General features: G+C 40.3%; 1 protein-coding gene and 1 non-coding gene across 7 annotated transcripts in view; both read left to right on the forward strand.

Moving 5' to 3' along the window:
* Window positions 1–25,729, forward strand: part of SPIRE1 (spire type actin nucleation factor 1) — a 213,354-nt gene that overhangs the window by 120,003 nt on the left and 67,622 nt on the right. For all 6 annotated transcript variants that reach the window (XM_031003592.3, XM_031003593.3, XM_055368418.2 and 3 more), the window contains one exon: window positions 2,568–2,693. In XM_031003592.3, the coding sequence (XP_030859452.1) occupies window positions 2,568–2,693 (126 nt within the window). The remainder of the gene's footprint in view (window positions 1–2,567; window positions 2,694–25,729) is intronic.
* LOC115931495 (small nucleolar RNA U13) lies at window positions 4,660–4,761 on the forward strand. The gene has a single exon (XR_004067977.1). It is a non-coding gene; the product is annotated as a small nucleolar RNA U13 (small nucleolar RNA).

Here is a 25,729-nt window from a genome sequence, read left to right on the forward strand (position 1 = left end):
GAACCTGGGCTCCAGAGAGACTACCTGGTTTCGGTTCCATTTATGCCATTGACTAGCTGTGTATCCTTGGGCAAATTACTTACCTGGTCTATATCTCAGTTTCCTGATCTCTAAATTGGGTTGTTGCAAGGGGCCCCTTGCAATTCCATATGAATTTTAGGATCAGTCTTTCTATTTCTTAAAGAAAGGCTGTTGGGATTTTGTTAGGGATTGCATTCAATCTGTTCATCACTTTGGGTAATGTTGTTGCCTTAACTATATTGTCTTCCAATGTATGAGTACAAGATGTCTTTCTGTTTATTTAGGTCTTCTTTAATTTCTTTTACAATATTTTGTACTCTTCAGTGTATAAGTCTTACACCTCCTTGGTTAAATTTATTTCTTAACATTTTTGATGCAATTGTAAATGGAGTGATTTTCTTGACCTCATTATCCAATTGTTCTCTGGCCATGTGTAGAAATACAACTGATTTTGTTTGTTAATCATGTATTCTGCAACTGCTGAAATTGCTTATTAACTCTAGTAGTATTACTTTAGATTTTCTATGTGTAAGATTGTCATATGCATTTAAAAAAACATTTTTTAGACCTAGCTATTACCTTTACACCAGTGTTTTTAAAGTTGCAGTTTACAACCAGTGAATGGGTTTGTGAATTCAATTGAATGTGCAAGTTTTGTTTTGTGAAGCTTTTGTATGTATAACATGCACATATGCATGTGTTTGTGTATAATACGTGAATATATATAAATTTGTTTCTTACTGTGGATAGCAGTTGAAAACTTTGAAACCCAGTGGCTTTATGCCATTTCATTATGTGACTGGAATATAAGATTAGGGTTAAGTTACATAAGGTAAAGCCTCAGTAGTTGTCTTTCATTATCTTGAATGACAATTCTGTATTGCAAGATGTTTTCTAAATACAAAAATAATTGAGCACAAAATATACTCTCTGTTTACTAGTGGCTCTGTGAGTAATAAACTTGTGAGATTTCTGCTTTTAATGCTTCTGGATAAAGCAGCTTTTAGCTTTTTTTGCTACTGTGAAGAAGGTTTCCTATTCAAACTAGAGATATTTTCTTGAGAATGTATTTTGTAAAAGCTAGTGATCTATTAGATTATGTAAGATGGTTACTATACATGAAAACAGAAAGCCACATTATTAAGGATATTACAAACTACAAAGATGTCATTTGTTCTTTAATTGATAGAAATTATTAAAATAAGATGCATATTTTTAGTTATTGTATTAGTGTCAAGCTTACTGACTAGTAAGAAATTAAGAGAACTTACAGCTTGTTAGTGCAAATGAAGTACTTTAAAATGTAATGATTGTACGTGGATACAAAATTATTTTATAGAAAGATAAAATTATTCCTGTGTATGGGACTCTTAATAGGATGTCTTTCCAATCTGATAAATTAAATGGTGTTTGATTTTTCTGAATTGCTTTGCATGATACTAAGTTGCACCTTTTACCCACAAGTAGTTGGGTGGGGATTATGGACTATGTGTGGTAAAGGACATTAGGGCTGTAGGCAGCACCTGTGGCCTTACATTGCCCTCTGCCCTCTTTCCTCCACTCCCCATCTACTGATGAGGCAGCTTCCCTGAGGTCCATATGTTTTCCTGACATTCTTTTTTTTTTTTTTTTTTTTACTACGTTACAAAATTCAACATGTATTGGAATGAGCCTGGCTTCAGAACCCAGTAGGGACTGACTGTGTTTGACTTCTCCTTCTCCCTCATGGTAACCATGTGACTATGGACAGACAAGTCATGTGGCTCCTCTTAGCCTCAGTTTCTTTTTCCATTAAAATGAGGATAATTCAGCATTACATTGAAGAGTAAATGGTATTATGTTGTATATACAACATGTCAGATATTGTAGCTGGCATGATAATTGCTTAATAAATGGTAGCTGTTAAAAAACTGGATCCATCATCAGTATACAATAAATGGTGGTTCCCTTTCTGTTCCCAACCCAAACTTTTACATATGTCCTATCATTTTCAAATAGAAGCTAATTCTAGTAAGCTCATCTGTGCTGTTGGGTCTCTGTTAGTTAGTGGACCACTTTTCCCATATAATTATGCAGACCTTACTGATGGTCTTGTGATACATTAAGCCCTGGATGATGGGAATTGCCTGGCTGTCTGATATGAAAATACAGATATGGGGGTGTGTCTGTTTTTTTGGTTTTTATTGTTATTTTGAGATGAAGTCTCACTCTGTCACCCATGCTAGAGTACAGTGGCATGATCTCCACTCACTGCAACCTCTGCCTCCCAGGTTCAAGCGATTGTCCTGCCTCAGCTTCCTGAGTAGCTAGGATTACAGGTGTGTGCCACCACGCCCAACTAATTTTTGTATTTTTAGTAGAGACAGGGTTTCACCATATTGGTCAGGCTGGTCTTGAACTCTCGACCTCATGATCTGCCTGCGTTGGCCTCCCAAAGTGCTGGGATTACAGGCGTGAACCACTGCACTCTGCTCGTATCTGTTTTTAAGTACCAAAAAAACCCAAATAGTAACCAAGCACCATTATTTTATTTTCCCCTTCTCTAGTTGTGTGCTGCTCATCTCCCTACTGAATCAGATGCACCAAATCATTATCAGGCAGTATGTCGTGCACTGTTTGCAGAAACAATGGAGCTCCATACATTTCTGACCAAAATTAAGAGTGCAAAAGAGGTGAGTACTACTGCTTTGATATTTATTGGCATTGTTTGATTGGCATGCATTTGATATTTGTTGGAAGAGAAACCTAAATTTTCAATATTGTCCGCTGTATTGTTTTAAAAGATTTATTACTATCCTTTAGATGAGTGCTGAAAGTCATTTAGGAAAGAAGCAACTTAGGTAAAATTAAATCTATTGTATTGAAATATCAACAGTGTGAACCATTTAAGAAACAGATTTTCATACAGATTCCTTGCAAATGGAAATAAATGCTACTGAACTAGTTCAGTCCATTCCCATGTGACTTGCTTTCCACTCCCTTTCTGTCGCTCTTCTCTTCTGTCCATTCTGAAACATGTTAGGACCTCTTCCGGGAAGGGATAAAGGCTCAGAAAAGAGGTGACACTCACATCTGATCATTTAACTGTTTTATTTATTATTTATTTAAAAGGTGAGTCACCATGTGTTACATAGGTGGTTGTGAAGATTCAGTGAGATCTTATATAAAATAGCACAGCATCTGGCAGAAGGTGAGAGCTCAGTACATGTTAGGTAATGGATATATATTAGTCAGGGTTGTCCAGAGAGACAGAGCCAATGGGATATATAGACATATAGGTATATGAAAGGGGGCCAGGTGCAGGCTCATGCCTGTAATCCCAGCTACTTGGGAGGCTCAGACAGGAGGATCACTTGAGGCCAGGAGTTCAAGATATATGAGAGGGGACTTATTAGGGGAATTGGCTCATGTCATTATGGAGGCTGAGAAGTCCCATGACAGGGTGTCTGCAAGCTGGAGACCCTGTTATTCCAGCAGCACAGCTCAGTCCAAGTCCAAAGACCAAGGGTAGGAGAAGAAAAGTATATCCCAGCACCAGGAGAGAGAGAGAGGCCAATTTTCCTTCCTCTGTTTTATTCTATCCAGGGCCCCAGCCAAATGGATGGTGCCCACCAAAACTGAGGGCCCCACTTAGTCCACTCAGACTCACACACTAGTATCCTCTGGAAACACATTCATCTAAATATATACCTAAAAATAATGCTTTACCAGTTCTCTAGGTATTCTTTAATTCAGTCAAGTCGACACCTAAAATTAACTGTCACAGTATCATTTCTTTTACAGCTAACATATAGGGTTTATCAGAAGCACTAGGCTAAAAGTTACCATGACCCACAGTTTGGGGAAGAACACATACTGGATATGTAAGCAAGAAAGGAAAAACTAAACTATTTGCCCAATAAGGTGTACTTAACCCTGGTAGTAAGTAGGTGACGGATGTCTCAGGCAGATCACCCTTAATAAATCACCCTTAAATAGATCCATTGTGTATATATGAATAAGAGCTCTAAGCATCCTTCCTCTGCTCTAGCTAGGGTACTGCTTAGAGTCTGTCTTTTTATGATAGGGCAATGAAAAGCTTTGCCTTTTTCTTTTTTTAATTTTATAAAATTGGATCAAGGAGGAAAGTTGCCGACAAAGTGGAAAAAAGGTGAACTCTATGTGAAGAATAAATAAGGTGTGTGTGTGTGTGTGTGTGTGTGTGTGTGTGTGTGTGTGTGTGTGTGTGTGTAATGGATTAGCTGTTCTCATTGAGCAGAACCAGAGGAAGTGGGATCTGATTAAAAGCTTCAAAGTGAACATCCAAAGGCACATCCTCAACTAGGTTTTCTCGAATAGTAGAAAAGATTACTTTTTAAGGCTGTCGTTAACTTTCCCAGCTTGTTAAAACTGAGATTGCCTTCCCCAGAGCATTATTTTTAGGGTGTACATGTATGAACCTGGCTACTTTATAAAGCACAGTGCCTGGTTCATCATCTATTTATTTAGAAAGCAAATTTGTTAATAGAGGAAATTAAATGAGCTCTTAAAGTCCTTCCAACACTGGCATTCTTAGAAACTATTTCTGAGCTTAAATAGAACAATATTAGTATTTTTACTACTCTACTGCAGTGAGCATTTAAAAAATGTTTGCTCTTGATCCTTTTGCAGTTCCTAAGCATGATGATTGGATATTCACACTTGTGTGCGAGATGTTCCTTTTTCTAAACCTTGTTATGTCAGCACATTACTCATCTGATGTAAAAAAAAAATTTTTGCTCTTGATTAAAATTTTGCTTTGCAAGATATGCAAACACACTTTCAAAAAGAGGCTCAAACATTATTAAAGTTTATTTAAAGAAAAAGCTGACAGGTGGAGTAAAACTACTGTGTGGCAGTGCCTGCAGAAACTGGCCAGGCTGACCGAGGTTGGGCCCTCACAACTGGTTGAAGCTCCAGCCACATCTCTCACCCTGTCACCACTCCAAGACTAGCACTTTATAGGCATTAGTTCCATCCTGTTTTCATATCTCCTTCTCTGTTTCTACGCCGTTGATCTCCATCTCACCCTTTCCCAGTCTTCTCTGGAAACTGCACTCCATTTTGAAAAGAGTCCCCTCAGGCTCTTCTGACAACACTTGTTCCCCTAAGGGTAGTGCTTTCTCTTGCTTTCCTCCTGCGGGAAGCTGATCTCTCCTCTACATCTCGCTGTTTCGATTGAGGTGGGTTTGCTAATATTCTGTCTCTCCTCTGCTGCCTGCCAGTAATCAGCCTTCATCCTTGTTGAAACACCCTTCTTCCTTTGAAGCTCCTGTCATCACTTCTCTCATCTTGAGTGATTTCCTAGACAAACAAAGCACATAAATTGCCTATCAACACTAAGGTTTCAAGAATGTAAGTTTCTTTCACCTCTGCAATGTATAAGTTTTTCTTGAAATGATAGAACATTTTTATACATGTTAGTTTATGTATGTAAATGGTTTCAACCTTTTCTCAAAAATACTGTTTTCACACTAATAAATACTATTTGTTAATTTGATTTTTTTCGGAAGATCCCAAAATACTTAATATATTTTAAGAATCATTCTTTATACCTATGAGTTAGTGTGTACCAAGTGGAATTTTTGAAACAATAGACTCTGATTCAACAAAATTAAAAATTGAGTATCAACAATTTTTCAAACTACCTTATATCTGTGTATACGTGTGTGTATGAATGCATATAAATTGGGGTGGAAGCATAGTGTCAGAACATTTGAGCTCAGTTACTGATAATGTGTCTGATTTGATAGTCCAAAAGTACTTTAATTATACTAAATTTCTTATATGGCAAATTGGCAATTTATTAAAATGTAAAATCTACCATCTGTTTTCCAATGTTATACTTGTTCTGTAAAGTGTTAAGTGCATTTACTGAACCTGGCTACTTTATAAAGCACAGTACCTGGTTCATCACCTATTTATTTAGAAAGGAAATTTGTTTATATTCTAATCCCTTTCATGATGTGATGATTTTCTTCTTAAACAACCAATGAACTCCTTTAAGGTTATTCTTTGAATGATAAAGATTTGGGTAGGCCTGCTATTACTTTGTCTCTTAAGCAATGTGATATCCTTGAAAGTAAGTACACATTACTGTGTCTCCTAAGAAATTTGATATCCTTGTAAGTTAACTATAGCTGGAGGCACTGTCTAAGCAATCCATCGAGTGCATCAGGTTGTATGAAAGAAGAGCCACCCTGCCCTGCTGCCAGTGACATCACCATATTCCAGAGCCATACTGCAGGGGTAGCTGGTGAGCCTGTGCTGTGCAGAGGGGGCAGTTTCAATTGTAAAATTTTTTATTGGAGAAAATGAAATTATATTAATGGTAGTATCCTTTAATCTATTGTAGTCCAGGTAATTTTTTGATCATCAGTCCCCAGTTTTGTTATTGTTAAATAAAATTATTTATCATTACCTAAAACTTTAACCCCTGCTACTTTACTGTCATATTCATACAGCTCCTTTATAAAATGCCTTCTCTTCCTTACTCCATTTGATCCTTGTAACAATCCTGTGACTCTTTGCAAATTAGTAAACTGAGGCTTAGAGAGATTAGAGATTCACATAGAAGTAAGTTCTCAGTGCTGCTGATAACAACATTTTCATCCTCATCATACCCTTCAGTCCAGTAAAGGTGTTCCACTACATAGAAGTTATTGCTATTTTCCTCTAAGAGTGTCACATAAAATGCATTATTAGATGAAACTAAAGAGAGAGTTCTGAAGAAAATGGAGGTAGATACTTTGATGTAGGTTTCTGAGCAGTCTTGGAGAGAGAATATGTGAGTCAGAAAGACTAAGATTTGGCTTTGGAGAGAAGAGAGTTTATGAGAGAATGTGTGGGCATGCACATGCTGGTGTTAGGGGATGATGGTCCTGCATATGCACATAAATGGGATGGGGGGGTACCATGTAAAGTTCAGGTATGAAATAAGAGGGAGGCCAGGCACAGTGGCTCATGCCTGTAATCACAGCACTCTGGGAGCCCAAGGCAGGAGGATCACTTGAAGCCAGGAGTTCAAGACCAGCTTGGCCAACAAGGCAAGACCCTATCTATAAAATAAACAAATAAATAAAGAGGGAGATGTGAAATGAGAAAAGATAGAGTATCATAGAAGTGTCAAAGACTGAGATAAAATAATTTTAAGACTAGAAAGTCAGTTGATTTTTTTCTGATATGTTCCTAGCATGCTTTAGCCATCATTGCCTCCACGTTGAGAGTGTGCAGTATGCTCACCAAATTCTCCAGTAATACACTGTTTCATAGGAGGGGTATAATGATATTATAGTAGAAACTTGATGTATCATAGAAGTACACTGTTTTAAAAGAATTTTTTGAAAGCTTTCTTTAAAGCAAATAACTCATTTTTTTATTTATTTCATAATTTGAAATATTTATATTACCACTGACCTTTGTAAAAGCCCCTTTATTGGTGAATCATACATTATTCATGTAACTTCTTAAAATCAAATAGCATTTGCAAGACTTCTGTTTACTCATCTTTAAAAATGGGGAGGAAGGCCTGGCGCTCAGTGGCTCACTTCTGTAATCCCAGCACTTTGAGAGGCCGAGGCCAGGTGTTTTGAGACCAGCCTGAGAAGCATAGCAAGATCATAGAATCCTGGAATCCTAGCTGCTTGGGAGGCGGAGACAGGAAGATCTTTTGAGCCCGGGAGTTTAAGGCTGCAGTGAGCTATGATCTCACCACTGTGCTCCATCCAGCCTTGGTAATAGAGTGAGACCCTGTCTCTAAAAACATAAAAATGGGGGAGGAGGCAAGACATGTTAAGCTTCCGTCTAGTCTTAAAATTTTATGCAGAAAATAAAATTTGCGTGACTAAATTTTTTGTTCTATTTATTCAACAAGCTTTTCCTCATTTTTGTTATTAGTCTTACGTTGTAGGCAAAGTGTATACAGATAAGTAAGTGCATTCCTGGTAAAATTTTCTGTGAAATTATTGTATACTATTTTATTTTATATCTTAAATTTGAGATAGATTTTACAGAAAAGCAGTTTAATGCTGTAGATAAATTAATCAAAATTGAGGATGCTGTAGGCCTTTTAAAAACACAGATTTAACTTTTTAAAATTGGTAAGCTAGCTGTAACATTCAATACTGACATTACTACTATATTGATGTCAGTATAGGCTAAAAATAAAATTATTTTCACAATCTACTGGTAGAAAATCCTTGTACAGAATAAATTCCTAATACAGTAACATTAGTCATCAATGAATGAACAGTGAAAATAATTGCGCATTGTATAGCATGTGTTCATGATATTGCAGCAAGAACTTTATAAGGCATGTAAAATAGGTTTTTAATGTCCTAATCTCTGTTCTCTAGATTATGTACTCAAAGTGATGAAAATTTTCTCTTCCTCTTGCACTTTCTTGTGTCATTCATACACATAAACATCACCCAAACTAAGGTAGAATATTTCAAACATTTTGATCTTTGAGAGATAAGATGTCTAATATAGTTAACTCATCTTGGATTTCTTCAGCAGTAGGCTCTATAGGTGTGGGTTGTCATTTCTGATTATCTGATTATAATGATCTTTGCACTCTTCTCAAGTGTGGCTGTACCTGCGGTGCTTAGTTTCTTGACGTATTAAACGCTTCTTATAAATGTTGTCTTCCTTGACCGTTTCAAGTATGATTTTTTCACTCACACCCTTCATACCTCAGCTGAAAGGACATCTCCTCAGGCCACCCCAGACACCTTTATATATTCAGCACACACTGCCCTTTTTTTTTTTTTTTTTTTTTGCAGTTTTTTTTTTTTTTTTTTTTAATTGATCATTCTTGGGTGTTTCTCGCAGAGGGGGATTTGGCAGGGTTACAGGACAATAGTGGAGGGAAGGTCAGCAGATAAGCAAGTGAACGAAGTTCTCTGGTTTTCCTAGGCAGAGGACCCTGCGGCCTTCCGCAGTGTTTGTGTCCCTGGGTACTTGAGATTAGGGAGTGGTGATGGCTCCCAACGAGCATGCTGCCTTCAAGCATCTGTTTAACAAAGCACATCTTGCACCGCCCTTAATCCATTCAACCCTGAGTGGATACAGCACATGTTTCAGAGAGCACAGGGTTGGGAGTAGGGTCACAGATCAACAGGATCCCAAGGCAGAAGAATTTTTTCTTAGTACAGAACAAAATGAAAAGTCTCCCATGTCTACCTCTTTCTACACAGAAACGGCAACCATCCGATTTCTCAATCTTTTCCCCACCTTTCCCCCCTTTCCATTCCACATAACCGCCATTGTCATCATGGCCCGTTCTCAATGAGCTGTTGGGTACACCTCCAAGACGGGGTGGTGGCCGGGCAGAGGGGCTCCCCACTTCCCAGCAGGGGCGGCCGGGCAGAGGCGCCCCTCACCTCCCGGACGGGGCGGCTGGCCGAGCAGGGGGCTGACCCCCCCCCACCTCCCTCCTGGACGGGGCGGCTGGCCGGGCAGAGGGGCTCCTCACTTCCCAGTAGGGGCGGCCGGGCAGAGGCGCCCCTCACCTCCCGGATGGGGCGGCTGGCCAGGCGGGGGGCTGACCCCCCACCTCCCTCCCGGACAGGGCGGCTGGCCAGGCGGGGGGCTGACCCCCCCACCTCCCTCCCGGACGGGGCGGCTGGCCGGGCGGGGGGCTGACCCCCGCACCTCCCTCCCGGACGAGGTGGCTGCCGGGCGGAGATGCTCCTCACTTCCCAGACGGGGTGGCTGCTGGGCGGAGGGGCTCCCCACTTCTCAGACGGGGCGGTTGCCAGGCAGAGGGTCTCCTCACTTCTCAGACGGGGCGGCCGGGCAGAGACGCTCCTCACATCCCGGACGGGGCGGCAGGGCAGAGGTGCTCCCCACATCTCAGACGATGGGCGGCCGGGCAGAGACGCTCCTCACTTCCCAGATGTGATGGCGGCCGGGAAGAGGCGCTCCTTGTTTCCTAGATGGGATGGCGGCCGGGCAGAGACGCTCCTCACTTTCCAGACTGGGCAGCCAGGCAGAGGGGCTCCTCACATCCCAGACGATGGGCGGCCAGGCGGAGACGCTCCTCACTTCCCAGACGGGGCGGCAGCCGGGCAGAGGCTGCAATCTCGGCACTTTGGGAGGCCAAGACAGGCGGCTGGGAGGTGGTTGTAGCCGGCCGAGATCACGCCACTGCACTCCAGCCTGGGCACCATTGAGCACTGAGTGAACGAGACTCCGTCTGCAATCCCGGCACCTCGGGAGGCCGAGGCTGGCAGATCACTCACGGTTAGGAGCTGGGGACCAGCCCGGCCAACACAGCGAAACCCCGTCTCCACCAAAAAAACACGAAAACCAGTCAGGCGGGGCGGCGCGCGCCTGCAATCACAGGCACTCGGCAGGCTGAGGCAGGAGAATCAGGCAGGGAGGTTGCAGTGAGCTGAGATGGCAGCAGTACAGTCCAGCTTCGGCTCGGCATCAGAGGGAGACCGTGGAAAGAGAGGTAGGGGTACGGGTAGGGGTAGGGGTAGGGGTAGGGGGAGAGGGAGAGGGAGAGCCCTTTTTTTTTTTTTTTTTTTGAAACGGAGTCTTGCTCTGTCGCCTAAGCTGGAGTGCAGTGGCGCAATATCAGCTCACTGCAAGTTCCGCCTCCCGGGTTCACACCATTCTCCTGCTTCAGCCTCCGGAGTGGCTGGGACTACAGGCGCCCGCCACCACGCCCGGCTAATTTTTTGTATTTTTAGTAGAGACGGGGTTTCACCATGTTAGCCAGGATGGTCTCGATCTCCTGACCTCGTGGTCTGCCCGCCTCGGCCTCCCAAAGTGCTGGGATTACAGGCGTGAGCCACTGTGCCCAGCCTGCTGTTTTCGTTTTAATCGCGTTGCCCTATTATCTCCTTTTTAGCAGCCATCATGGTCTGTAGTTGTTTTGTTGGTCTCTTTTCTTATTCATTGATGTCTGCCACTAGAATATAATCTCATTGAGGGCAGAGACCTTTTCTCTCTAATTCACTGTTATATCCCAGTGTAATGGGGACTCCGTAGATATATGATCATTGTTAAATGAATTAAAGAATCTGTAGTTTAGCTATTGTAGGTCTGGTTTCTCACCATCTGTCTTGCATCTTGGTCCCCTGATGCTCTTCAGTTATCTCCAAAATGCAGAGCCTCCCTCGTGTTCTCACTGTGTCTACCTTACCTTGCCTCATGCATTGGTTTGACATCTCTTGCCTGGAGCATGACAAACCCTCTAATGTTACTTCCCTTTTCATGACTTCTTGATACTTGTAGGTGGAAAGTGTAAACCCCTTAGCATGACAGGGCAGCTGTTCACAATCTGACCCAGTTCTGACCTCTCCAGGCTCTTCATTCACCATTCATCCCTGCCCTATGTGTGCTGGTGTTGCCTACACTTCCTTCATTCCTGAATGTCCAGGGCCTCTGCACCTACCTGAAATGTCCCTTTCCCCTCTTCGCTACCTAGAAAATGCCTGCTTCTCCTTAAGACCTACCTCAAATGTCTATCTACTATTCTGAAATGCTTTTTCCAATAGAAGTCATTCTTTCTTCTCTGTGTTCATTCAATGAGCACTCCACTCTGGCATCTTTCTGTCACTTACAACAGTGACACTGTGTTGTAATTATTGTATACTTTTATCTCCCACTAGACTGTGAACTTCTTAAGGGCAAGGACCGTGTTTGTACTGTCAGTCCTGTCATAGATTTAGGGACCTAAGACAGTATCTCCTGTAGTCTTTTTAGGTATGTCTCCTTTGCTGCCTCCTCAGCTTAGGGTAACACTGGGGCCTCCATCAATGAAATTAAGTTTTTTTAACCTAATAAATATTAGAGTTGGAGTCTTCTAAGCCTTTAACTTTTTTTTTTTTTTTTTTTTGAGATAGAGTCTTGCTCTGTCACCCAGGCTGGAGTGCAGTGGCGCAGTCTGCAAGCTCCACCTCCCAGGTTCACTCCATTCTCCTGCCTCAGCCTCTCTAGTAGCTGGGACTACAGGCACCCGCCACCGCGCCCGGCTAATTTTTTGTATTTTTAGTGGAGACGGGGTTTCACCGTGTTAGCCAGGATGGTCTCCATCTCCTGACCTCGTGATCCACCCACCTCGGCCTCCCAAAGTGTTGGGATTACAGGCGTGAGCCACTGCATGTGGCCAACATATTTTTATTCAAGAAGAAACAGAGGAGAATAGAATCAACCTTAAGATGCCGATTATGGAGTTATCAGGAGCCAGGAGCAGCACAGGAATGGTGCACAGCTGATGCACACCTGGGGCTCCTGGACACACAGCTGCCTCTTCATATTCATTCTGCTCTCCAGAAGTGGGAACCTGAGGGCTGGGGGTTGAAATTGAATGCTGCTTTATTTTCATTAATTTTTTAAATATTTCTAATATAATTTATGTACTTGGGGGAAGAAAGATCCAAAGCCTTCTGCAGCAGCTCTAAGCCCAGACAACCTACATCATGTTCACCGAAAGGCCTATCCTTATATATAACCCCTGGGTATCTCATCCTTTGTTTATGTTAGTACTTTAATCCTTGTGATGTTCTTGTGAGTTTGGTAGTATTACCCTTCACCGCCTGACTCGTGTAGATAGAAAAACTGAAGCACGGTTCAACAAACCTTAATAAAGTAGCTGCCCATGATGATAAAAGGACTTAAAATTAGACCTAATTTTTAACTTTGTACAAATGATAGACAATAAAAGTTGATCTTGAGGTAGGTCAGGATGTGCGTGAGGTGTCTACAAACCTTAATACAGAAGAAACAGTGGAGGAGCTTGGGATTTTGATGAAGACTTGACAGAACATAATATCCATATGGAGACATCACAAAGCCTAGTGAATGGAGAGATGCTGGCTGTCAGAGGAACTAGGATCAGTTGGGAGAATCATTTTATTCATGCAAGTTATTTAAAATGTCTTCCATGGCCAGGCGCAGTAGCTCATGCCTGTAATCCCAGCACTTTGGGAGGGTGAGGCGGGTGGATCACGATGTCAAGAGATTGAGACCATCCTGGCCAACATGGTGAAACCCCATCTCTACTAAAAATACAAAAATTAGCCAGGCGTGGTGGCATGTGCCTGTAATCCCAGCTACTCGGGAAGCTGAGGCAGGAGAATTGCTTGGACTCAGGAGACAGAGGTTGCAGTGAGCCAAGATCATGCCACTGCACTCCAGCCTGGTGACAGTGAGTGAGACTCCTTTCAAAAAAAAATTAAATTAAAAAAAAAATTGTCTTCCATATGATGGGTGCTACTATGATTAATACTGCTAACGTTTATTCCATACTTAGTCTGTGCTAAATGCTCTTCTGACTTTATGTGCATTAATATTCATTGAGTCCTCACAGAAGCCATGTTTTAAGTGCTACTCTTACTGCCTTTCTCACTGTCGGTACGATGGTGAATGAGATGAACATGATCTCTGCCTTCGCAGAACTCAAGAGAGTAAGGAGGACAGTGTAGGAGCAGGTCATCCAGCGCTGTGTTAGAAGGGCCGTGGCCAGTGGGCGCAGGGTGCTGTGGAAGCCACCAAGGGGACCATGCACAGCTTCCCAGAAGTAACTTCGAAGCTGAGACCCAAATGCTGAGGCAAAATAGTGGATGGAAAATGTGTTCCAGGCATAGTAAACAGCACACATGAAGGCCAGGAGATGACAGCAAGCAAGGTAGAAGGGCAGAGGGAGAAGTGGCTTCTCAAACACTGGGACCACTGTCTCAGAGGGTACTATGCAGGGATACTATACAAGCATCTGATGGGAAGATGCACCAGAAGAGTCTATAGTTTCGTGACTACCCATGCTCTGAATGGCTTTCTGCAGGCATCAGATACATCTGTATGTGTGTGTGTGTGTGTGTGTGTGTGTGTATCTTCAGTATTCTGACCCTAGACTGCTGTACTTTCATCCCTTGTTTAGCATGTATTACTGGAAACCTCTGTGTTCCAGGTTAGTGAGTTTCTGAGCATATGATGATCTCTAAGCCTCATTGCTCGGGGAGCTCTGTAACACCCCTAATGAGCAAGGCATCATGGCAAAGAAAATGAACTGCATCCTAGGGAAGATCTTTACGGTGCTAGGAATGAGTAGATGGAGTTATAACATACTAAAAGCTAGTCTTTAGTTCTTCAGGTTTCAAGAAATAGAACTCCTTTGTTTTAAAGATAGTTTTTGCTTTAAAACAGAAATCTTGGTAAATCTGTGGCTACTGGGGGGCTTTTTAATCCAGATGAAGCTGGTGTGAGCGAGGAAGCACGTTCCCGTGTGTATAGTCACGAAGTTCTATACACATGGGATCTGATTTTAATTACTAATGAGGTTCATTTATTGTTTCCTTCCCACTCCAATCCCCCATAAATGCTTGATGTGAAACTTTTTTTTTCTAAAAGCAGCAAGAGAAAAGAACTTCAGGGGTATAATTTTCTTAAACAGATGAAATGACAACAGTGTTTAATTAAATATTGATTTTTTAAAAAATGTATAACACAAGCAGGTTTTTCTATATTAATGTATTATCTTATATATTTTAACTCCCATTTCTACCTAACTAGCATCACGATAAACAATTTTTATCCTTATTTTTAAAATTTTAATAATAGCCTTTGTTATTATTATTATTATTTTTTTTTTTTTTTTTTTTTTTGAGACGGAGTCTCACTCTGTCGCCCAGGCTGGAGTACAGTGGCATGATCTCAGCGCACTGCAAGCTCCGCCTCCCTGGTTCACGCCATTCTCCTGCCTCAGCCTCCTGAGTAGCTGGGACTATAGGCGCCTGCCACCACGCCCGGCTAATTTTTTTGTATTTTTAGTAGAGACGGGGTTTCACCGTGTTAGCCAGGATGGTTTCGATCTCCTGACCTCATGATCCGCCTGCCTCGGCCTCCCAAAGTGCTGGGATTACAGGCATGAGCCACCATGCCTGGCCACTTTTTTTTTTTTTACTTCCTAGAGAGACGCGGTCTCACTCTGCTGCCCAGGCTGGAGTGTAGTGGTGTGATCATAGCTCTTTAGCTCCTGGGCTCAAGTGTTCCTCCTGCCTTAGCATCCCAAGTAGCTAGGACTACAGGTGTTCACCACCATGGTTGGCTGATTTTTTTATTTTTATTTTTGTGGAGATGGGGTCTTGCTATGCTGCCCAGGTTGGTCTGAAACTCCTGGCCTCAAGTGATCCTGCCACCTTACCTTCCCAACGCACTCAGATTACATGCATGAGCCACTGTGCCTTGCCTCTTATTACTTTAATGTGTAATTCTGCACAATTCACCAGGCATGGTGTCTCATGCCTTATAATCCCGGCATTTTACTGTGAAAAACTTAAATGTTAAATTATTCATCTTTGCCTTCCAATCTGTTGTACTGAAGAAGTAAATTGACTTCTTTGATCTTTCATTTCCCAGAATATTTCTAAAGTTTTCCTAGAGAGAAGAAAACATTTTTCCCCCCATCAGTATAAATAGCTATGCTGTTTAAAAGTAGTATTTTGCCAATTTGTGATTTTCTAAATGTTTAAATGATTCTCACTTACATGGGATTTTGGTTTAAACCTCATCGGCCAAATTCTTCTGAATGGTTAAATCTTACCCCAAATTTAATGAAATCCTAGGATGGGAGGATGAGTTATAGATGCCCAGATTAGAGCCAGTTTATCTTTAGCTGCTAATATTTGACCAGACATTACAATTATGGGGTAAAACAATGAATTAGAAATAAGCATGGCTTATGAATTTTTCAAAGTATTATATGAATATATTTTACACAATATAATCCAATACATATAGAGAAACTTTGTTAAGTGATTTACAGGCATACCTCAGAGATATTGCGGGTTGGGTTCCAAACCACTGCAATGAAACAAATATTGCAATAAAGCAAGTAATACAAATTTTTTTGTTTCCTAATGCATACAAAATTAATTATCTTTATGTATATTATAGTGTATTAAGTGTGCAATATCATTACATCAAAAAAATGCATACTTTAATTAAAAAATACTTTTTTCCTAGGAGTTTGAGACTAGAGTGGGCAACGTAGTGAGATCCTGTCTCTGCAAAAAATATTTTTTAAAAAAATTAACCTGGCATGGTGGCTCATGCCTGTAGACCCAGCTACTCAGAAGGCTGAGGTAGGAGGATTGGTTGAGCCTGGGAGGTCAAGGCTGCCATGAGGTGTGATTACACCATTTTGCACTCCATCCTGGGCAACTGAGTGAGACTATGTCTCAAAAAAAAAATAAGAATAAAAATACTTTATTGCTACAAAATGCTAGTGATCCTCTGAGCCATCAGTGAGTTGTAATCTTTTTGCTGGTGAAGTGTCTTGATCCCACATTGATGGCTGCTGACTGATGAAGGTGGTGGCTGCTAAAGGTTAGGGTGGCTTTGGCCCTTTCTGAAAAATCAGAATACATTGTAGCATACAGTGCTGTTTGATAGCACATTACCCACAGTAGAACTTCTTTCAAAATTGGGAGTCAATCTTCTCAAACCCTCCTGCTGCTTTATCAACTAGATTTATATAATTTTTGAAATCTTTTGTTGTCCTGTCAATAATGTGCACAGCATCATCACCAGGAGTTGATTCCATGTCAGTAAACTACTTTCCTTGCTCATCCATAAGAAACAACTCCTCATTAGTTCAAGTTTTCTCATGAGATTGTAGTAATTCAGGCACATCTTCAGGCTCCACTTCTTATTCTGTTGACTGTTTCCACCACATCAGCAGTTATTTCCTCCACTGAAGTCTTGATCCCCTCAAAGTCATCCATGAGGGTTGGAATCAACTTCTTTCAAACTTCTGTTGATGTTGCATTTTGACCTCCTTTCATGAATCACCAGTGTTCTTAATGGCATCTAGAATGATGAATCCTTTCCAGAAGGTTTTCCATGTGCTTTGCCCAAACCCATCAGAGGAATCACTGTCTATGACAGTTATAGCCTTACAAAATGTAGTTCTTAAATATGACTTGCAAGTAAAAATTATTCCTTGGTCCATGGGGCTGTACAATAGATGTGGTGTTAGCAGGCATGAAAACAACATTAATCTTGTATATTTCCATCGAGCTTTTGGGTGACCAAATGCATTGTCAATGAGTGGTAATATTTTGAAAGGAATCTTTTTTGCTGTAAACAGATGTGCTGCCATCCAGTCTTTGTTGTTGCATTTATAGAGCACAGACAGAGTAGAGTTAACATAATTCTTAAGGGCCCTAAGATTTTCAGAATGGTAAATTAGCATTGACTTCAACTTCATCACCCACATTAGCCCCTAACAAGAGAGTCACCCTGTCCTTTGAAGCTTTGAAGCCAAGCGCTGATTTCTCTCTAGCTATGAAAGTCCCAGATGGTATCTTCTTCCAATATTAAATTGTTTCATCTACATTGAAAATATGTTGTTTAATGTAGCTGCCTTCATCAGTTAGCTACATCTTCTTGATAATTTACTGCAGCTTCTACATTCAGCACTTGCTGCTTCACCTTGCACTTTTATCGAGCAGTGACAACTTTTTTTCTTAAACCTAATGAACCTATCTCTGTTAGCTTCAAACTTTCCTCCTGCAGCTTCTTCACCTTTTTCAGCCTTCGTAGAATTGAAGAGTTTGAGCCCTGCTTAGGATTAGGTTTTGGTTTAAGGGAATGTTGTGACTGGTTTGATCTTCTATCCAGACCACTAAAACTTTATATCAGGAATTAAGGCTGTTGTGCCTTGTTATCATTCATGTTCACTGGAGTAGCACTTTTAATTTCCTTTAAGAGCTTGTCCTTTGCATTCACAACTTGGCTGTTTGGTGCAAGGAGCCTAGCTTTCAGCCCATCTTTGCTTTTGACATCCTTCCTCACCAGACTTAATCATTTCTCGCTTTTGATTTAAAGTGAGAGACTTATGACTCTTCCTTTCACTTGAACACATAAAGGCCATTGTGGGGTTATTAATTGGCCTAATTAAATTATCATTGTGTCTCACGGAAAAGGGAGGCCCCAGGAGAGGGAGAGAGATGGGGGAATGGCTAGTGAGCGGAGCAGTCAGAACACACACATTTATCAATTAGGTTTGTTGTCTTATATGGACACTGTCATGAGCACCCCAAAGCAATGACAATAGTAACATCAAAGATCACTCCTCACAGATCTCCATAACAGATTTAATAAAAAAAAATGAAATATTGTGAGAATTACCAAAATGTGACAGAAAGATACAAAGTGAGCACATACTCTAGGAAAAATGGCACCAATAGATTTGCTGAACTCAGGGTTGCTGCAGACCTTCAATTTGTAAAAACACAATATCTGGCCAGGCATGGGGTGGCTCACATCTGTAATCCCAGCACTTTGGGAGGCTGAGGCGGGTAGATCACTTGAGGTCAGGAGTTCGAGACCAGCCTAGCCGACATGATGAAACCCCATCTCTACTAATACTACAAAAATTAGCCAGGTGTGGTGGTGCACGCCTTTAATCCCAGCTACTTGGGAGGCTGAGGCACGAGGATCCCTTGAACCTGGGAGGCAGAGGTTGCAGTGAGCTGAGATCACGTGCCACTGCACCCCACCCAGGCGACAGAGTAAAACTGTGTCAAAAAAAAAAAAAAAAGTATCTGCTATGTACAACAAAGCGAAAGGCAGTAAAATGAGGTATGCCTGTACATATATTATTTCAGTTAGCCCTATGCAAGAAATCATAACTTGGATGAAATTATTGAGGTCAGTTTATCTTAAATAAAACTAAAAAATATTTTACCTAAAATGAAAAACTATATTCATGTATATAAAGTATCTTCTTTTGCTGGGGGAAAAACAGTGTTTTCTAAAATGGCTAGGCTGTTATGAAATGGTTTTGTCTGTTTTTAAAATCTTATAGCCACATTTTATAGTCTGTAAATTGGTTGAAAAATCAAATGTAAGTATTTTCCACCCCCCAATCTCTTATCAAGCCAGTAGCCAAATCCACCAGTGTCATAGGGCCAATTGCATGTTAACTAACTCATACTGGGACACCTGTTTGTGACATGACTTCAGCTTATTTTCTGCTTGAATAGCCTTGCAAAGAAAAAGCCCCAAGACGTCTGTCTCATTCACAGATTGAAGGGTATTTTAATCAGCTTTCTCATATTCCTTGCCTATTCCTCACCTCATGCCAACACCTCCAATAATAAAATTCTGGCATTTAAGTTGGCTGGAAGTTTCTTTCTAGACCTAAAATAGGTTTATATCCCTCCAAGTGGTGAACATACCACTTTTTGACAGAAAATCCACCACCAGATGTCTTTTTGTAAGTGTGCCATGTGTTCGTTTTAATGAGATCATTCATCATTTGTAATGTTTAGGGTCCTTGCTGCTGTCTGTCTTTTTTCTGTTTGATTTGTTATTTTTGTTTTGAGTGTTGGTAACATGCCGAGCACTGGTGTCTCATCAGTGAGGAGTAAATCTCTCTCTGACCTCCTGTCATTGCTCTTAGCGCTGCTCTCACTGTTAAAATGTTTCACAAGAATATTTTACTGAAAGCTCGTGGAAGAACTCTGCCACCTTTCAGATCCTGCAGCTTTTAAAACTTAATTTATTTTTAACAAAAAATTTCACACGGTTCAAAACCCAGGAGTTGTAAAAATATTACATTAAATTGTACCCTTCTATTTTTGTCTACTACCCACACTCTCCCTATATACGGGCAACAAATATTATTAATTTCTTTTTTATCTTTGCAGAGAGATTTTATGTATAACTAACAAGTGCATATCAGTATTTTCTTCCTTTTTTCACTTTTAAACTTTCGTTTTTTATTTAATTATATGTCTTAGAGATCATTTCATATCAGTAAATAGCTTTCACATCTGTAGGCCTTTATAATCTATTTTGTGGGTATGCTGTAATGAGTTTAACTAGTCCTATATTGACAGCTACTAAGTAATTTCCATTCTTTTTCTATTACAAACAGTGGTGTCATGGATAATTTTTAACCTATTTTTCTTGAGTGTGAACATAAGTGTAAGGTAGATTCCTAGAAGTAGACTTGCTGGGTCAAAGGAAATGTGCATTTATAATTTTTATAAAATATTACACTATTGTCCTTCCTAGAGGTTTAGTAGTTGATACTGTCCTTAGCAATGTGTGAGGCTGTCTATTCTCCTGCATCTTGACAATGTGTTTTCACAGTGATAAGTGAAAATTAGTATCTTAACAATTTTAATTTGCATTTGTCTTATTGTAAATGAGATCAGATATCTTTTCATGTACTTAAGAATCATTTGTCGATTGCTTGTTCATTTCCTTTGTTCATTTTTCTAATGAGCCATTGGTCTTATTAATTTGTCTTTATTTATTAGGAAAATAACTGTGATATAATTTGTAATATTGTCTGATATTTTAATGGTCATTTTTATCATCATCACTGCATTTCTATAGGTGTGAAGAGCTGATGAGTATAAAAACAGAAAAGGTGAATGTGTATTAGCGGATAATGTCAGTCCAGCTATGTAGAGCAGAGTCAGTCCAGCTTTATAGAGCAGAGACGTTTGTTAGAGAGAGAGAGTGTGTTTGCGTGTGTGTGTGCGCGTGCATGTGTGCACATATGTGTGTATAGGTACAAAAAATACTGGAAGAATAGAGGAATTCTAGGAATTCCTTTCCTAGAACCTAGAAATGAATTGCTTTCATTTTTATGACTTTATCTATAGTTTTTCTAATTTCTGTAGTGAACCATATAAATTCAAATTAAGTAGTACAGAATATCAATTTATAGTTTATCTTAACATTTTACATTTTTTATTCAATAAAATGCTCTTGACTTTTTTCATAATTGCTATAGTTGTTATTTGGCCACCATCCACCCCTCAGGGAGGAGAAGTGTGTTATATCTTTAAGAATGCGCCATAAAGTTTGACACAAATATAAATCATATTCTTTAGTACTTATCCATTAACTCTGCATGGGAGACTTCCAGTTATCACAACAACTGCTGTAACTTTTTACTGGGTTTTTGTACCCTAATTTCTGAAATACTAATTTGGGACTAGTCAATATGATAAAATCTTCTTTCCCTCTTTTCAGATAAAATATATTTGAATTAAAAAGTCATAGCTCATAATCTGTGTGGCTGATATTCATTTTTTAATTTATTATAGACAATATTGTGAAATAATGTCAGTCATGAAATGTATTTAATACTCTTTATGTAAGTAATTTCTTTGGTTTTTTTTTGTTTTGTTTTTGTTTTTGTTTTGAGACAGGGTCTGGCTCTGTCACCTATGCTGGGGTAATCTCATGCAGTGATGCAATCTCAGCTCACTGCAACCTCTGCCTCCCGGCCTCAAGCAATCCTCCTACCTCAGCCTCCCGAGTAGTTGGGACTACAGGCATGAGACACGGTGCCTGGCAGTAATTTGTTGCTTTTTTCTTTTATTTTTTTTGTGAGACAGGGTCTTGCTCTTTTGCCCAGACTGGAATGCGGTGATGCAATCACAGCTCACTGCACTTCCAACACCCAGGTTCAGGCAGTCCTTCTGCTTCAGCCTCCCAAAGTGCTGGGATTAAAGTTGTGAGCCATCGTACTTGGCCTACATTAGCATATTTTAACTGAGTTATTAAAAATGTTGCCCAGTGTGGTTGCTCACGCCTATAATCCCAGCACTTTGGGACTCCAAGACGGGCGGACCACTGAGCCCAGGAGTTCAAGATCAGCCCGGCCAACATGGCAAAACCCTGTCTCTACTAAAAGTACAAAAATTAGCCAGGTGTGGTAGTACATGCCTGTAGTCTCTGCTGCTCAGGAGGCTGAGGTGAAAGGATTGCTTGAGCCCAGGAAGTTGAGGCTGCAGTGAGCCATGATCACACCACTGCTCCAGCCTGGTCAACAGAGTGAGACTCGGTCTCAACAATTAATTAAAAGTTTGTTCAAGGAATTTTTGAAATATATTCCTTATTATAATACATTTAAAAATTTCTAACTGAAAACATGTACACATGGCATAGGGAAATAAGATAGTTTAAATGGTGGAAATGGTGATCATTAAAATGCTGTCATAAAAAATACTTCATTATTATTTTAATATATGAACATATATGTGAATAAGAAGGATTTAATTAGTAAAGGGGTACTTATATGTGAGCTGATGTTGAACCAACACAAATGGATTAAAATCATTCTCTGAGCATTTGACATACTTCTGATTCACAGAGTAGATTTTGTTTTTTAAGTTGCCAGGAACTGAAAATGTTGGCATTGAGCAGTTCTAATTGCCAGCTTGAGAATGGTAATGTCAGAAATGGGAAGCGTAATTGCCATGTGGGTTCTCCCAATTAGAACTTTCTCACCATATCTCAAGCACAGGTTGACATCTGTTATTACATTTCTGCAAGCAAAAAAAAAGAAAAATCATTCAGAAGCTAAAGTATAATTGACAGCTTGAATCTAAAACAAGAAAAATCTGTAATTTACTTTCAGATAACTCATTTGTTTTTGCCGCTAACTAGAAAAATTGAGCTTTCTAGCCACATATTTGATCAAGCTTGTTTGATTACAGTATTTATAGATTCTAAGCTATCTACATTGATTTATTGCTGAGTCAGGATTTTGATTTGATGAAGAGGCTAAGGAGAGGTATCATTTTGCAAAACAAATTCACTTAGTCTAAAATATTTTTGTGATGGAGTAAAAGTATTCACAATCAAATCCTCATAGGTATTCATTGACATAATAACTAATACCTACTGAATGTTCAATATGGTCTGAGCTGAATGCTGTGTTTCATCTGTATTCTTCTGGTATATTTCTTCTATAAAATCCAAAAGATAGCTATTATTATTTGCACTTTAATATATGAGAAAATCAAACAGGATTACAGCAATTTAAAAATTTCCCCAAAGTCACGCAGCTGGAAAGTATCTGAGCTACAGTTTGTGCTATTGTTCAGAAAAACAAAGAAATGTGAAATTCTTGGACCATTTCAATTGTCTTCAATGTTATAAAGAACAGATAGTTTTTCTTAGTGGCAAAGAGTGAGGGATTTGATCACAGCACAAATAAAGGTAGAGATGTAGGCAGGCCTAACAGTGACACCCTCCTGACTACATTTAGTCAGAGATGTGTCGGAGAATAGTAAAAATTAAGGTTGGGTGGAAAAGGGGCCCTGTTTTGGTGGGCATTGAAGCAAAAGAGTTTGGACTGAATATATTTTGCTGCTTTTCACACTATTCTACCAAAGTACCCCTAAGACATAAAAGCATGAACTCATATTTGTAGACTATTAAGGACATATTAAATCGTAACTTTCAGTTGTAGATGACAGAAACCCACTCAAATAAGCATGGGCAGAGTGGGGGAGAGATGTATTGGCTCACATAATTAGGAAGTCTAAGGGTACAGCTAGTTTTAGGCATAGTTGGATCCAGAATCTCAAAGGCTGTAATTAGGGCTGGCATGCTCCCTCCCTTTCCTCTCCAACCCTTTCCAGGACAGTCTCTTACTACCGTCTGCAGCCCTATTCTCACACTCTATCAATTTAGAACTCTGGCAGCAAATCTTTTCTGTTAATTGGGGCAAAAAAGTCTTAGAGGAAGATTTGGAGTCATATACCCACTCAGTAACCAGTCACAGTGGCCAGGAGATAGGCTGTGCTGGCTGGTCTAGGTCATGTTTTTACGCTTGTAAATAGCCAGTGAGGTACTGGGTCAGCCCTGCTCAAACCGTATGGGATGCATTTCTCAACAGAAGGATCTGTATCAGAGGAAGGAGCAGGGAGGGTTTCTCAACAAAATTAATGCTGTCCACTGAAGACTTGCTTGTCTAGTGCAAGTTAAAATATCTTTGAAATAGTGGATTTTACCTTTGAAATTCATGTAAGTTTTGTCTGAGATGTCTGTTGTAATTTTTTTTAATGTTTCATGCTGTGGATTAAGCTCCCCTAGGATTTCCCTGGGAGACTACTAGGGGTAAAATTTGAATTCAGGAGGTTTTATTGGGGCATGCTTTTGGGAACACCTATAAGGGGTAAGGAAAGCAGGATTGAGCAGAGGGAAATGTTGAAATGTGATGCAGATGCAGCAGAGGCCTCAGCCGATCCCACAGGGAGCTCAGCAGCTGGGGGTGGTTCTTCAGAGATGTCCCAAATTGAAGCAAGGAGGCCTGATCTTTGTACTTCCTCACAGACCAGTGACTGGATATAGGTTACTCTAGGGAGGATGTAACTTTGACAAAGCAGCTTCCTTTGGCTAAAGGGCAGTTCCTGAGGAGGGTTAAGTAGTGAGCCTTTAGTAGACATCTCTAGCCACTAGTGGAAGAGGATATTCCTGAAACAGAGGGCAGCTTACCTCAGCTTTCATTACATTAATTCCAGGAAAATGTGTCATGTTTATCTGTTGTTTTATTAATATTTTGTTTTATTTTTTTGAGACAGGGTTTCTCTCTGTCGCCCAGGTTGGAGTGCAGTGGTGTGATCTTAGCTCACTTGTAGCCGCAACCTCCCAGGCTGAAGTGATTGTCCTACCTCAGCCTCCTGAGTAGCTGGGACTACAGGCAAGCGCCACCACACCCGGCTAATTTTTTGGTTTTTTTGGAGAGACAAGGTCTTACTGTGTTGCCCAGGTTGGTCTTCAACTCCTGGCCTCAAGCAGTCCTCATGCCTTAGCTTCCCCAAATATTGGGATCATAGGCATGAGTCACTGCACCTGGTCTGGAATTAAAAAAAAAGAGAAAAAAGTATGGGCTTATAAAGATGAGTTTATTCATCATGATTTCAGCTTTTTTCATATTTTTATGGTTTATAAGCTCCTGGGTAAGCAGTATATTGCTTCTGTGGGATCAGCCTTTGGGTGACAAGGGAGAATATGGCAGAAATAACGTGTTTCCAAGTGGGCATGCGTCAGCCCCACCCCACATTCCATTATGTCTAAGGAAAGGAGGGTTGTTAGAAGGTTGGTCCATTTATGCATACTTGATTTTCTCAGGCGCTAAGGTTCCAAACCAGCTTATTTGATGCTGGTTGAATCTTGTTGATCTGTTTAATACTATAATTACTTCTTTTCTTCTGTATGGTATTAGAAATGCATTTCTTTTTCTTCTTTATTTTATTTTACCTATTTATTCATCCACCTATTGGCTGAATGAGACACTTAAATGTAATGTGAGCCTGGGTTGAAGATTTATTTTCCTAAAACGCAGAGCATGTGTTTCTGTGTGGCAGATAAGATACCTCTCCCCAACTTCCCTAGGGGATTCTGAATTTAGAGGAGAACATAGATTTTTCTCTGAATATTACTCCCTCTGATTGAGCTTCCTCTTACTAAAGTTGACTTGGTAAGGGCTATTAAATAGGTTTAAGTATTTAAACATGCATGGTTGAAAGTGTCTTAATCTACTTAATGAAGAAATATTTACTAAGCACCTATTCTATGCAAGGCTATTCTGGAGATTTGTGAATCCCGTCAGTGAACAAAATACAAAAAAAAAAAAAAAAAAAATTCTTCTTTCCTAAAGTCTGAATCCAGCAGGAGGTGGTAGACAGTAAACATATGAAATAAGTACATCCTGTAGACCACTAAAAGGTAGGAAGAGCTATGGAAAAAGACGTAAACTAGAGTAACTGCTAATAGCTGGGGATGGGGCTTGGAATTTGGTCAAGATAGACCCCGTTGAGAAGGTGACGTTTGCACAAGTGTGTAACAGATGTGAGGTGATTCAGTCTGGATATTTGAGATGTAAAGCATTCTAGGAAGAAGGTGGCAGCCAGTGTAC

Source organism: Gorilla gorilla, chromosome 17 (genome assembly GCF_029281585.2).
Source record: "Gorilla gorilla gorilla isolate KB3781 chromosome 17, NHGRI_mGorGor1-v2.1_pri, whole genome shotgun sequence".
In the NCBI taxonomy this organism is placed as follows: domain Eukaryota; kingdom Metazoa; phylum Chordata; class Mammalia; order Primates; family Hominidae; genus Gorilla; species Gorilla gorilla.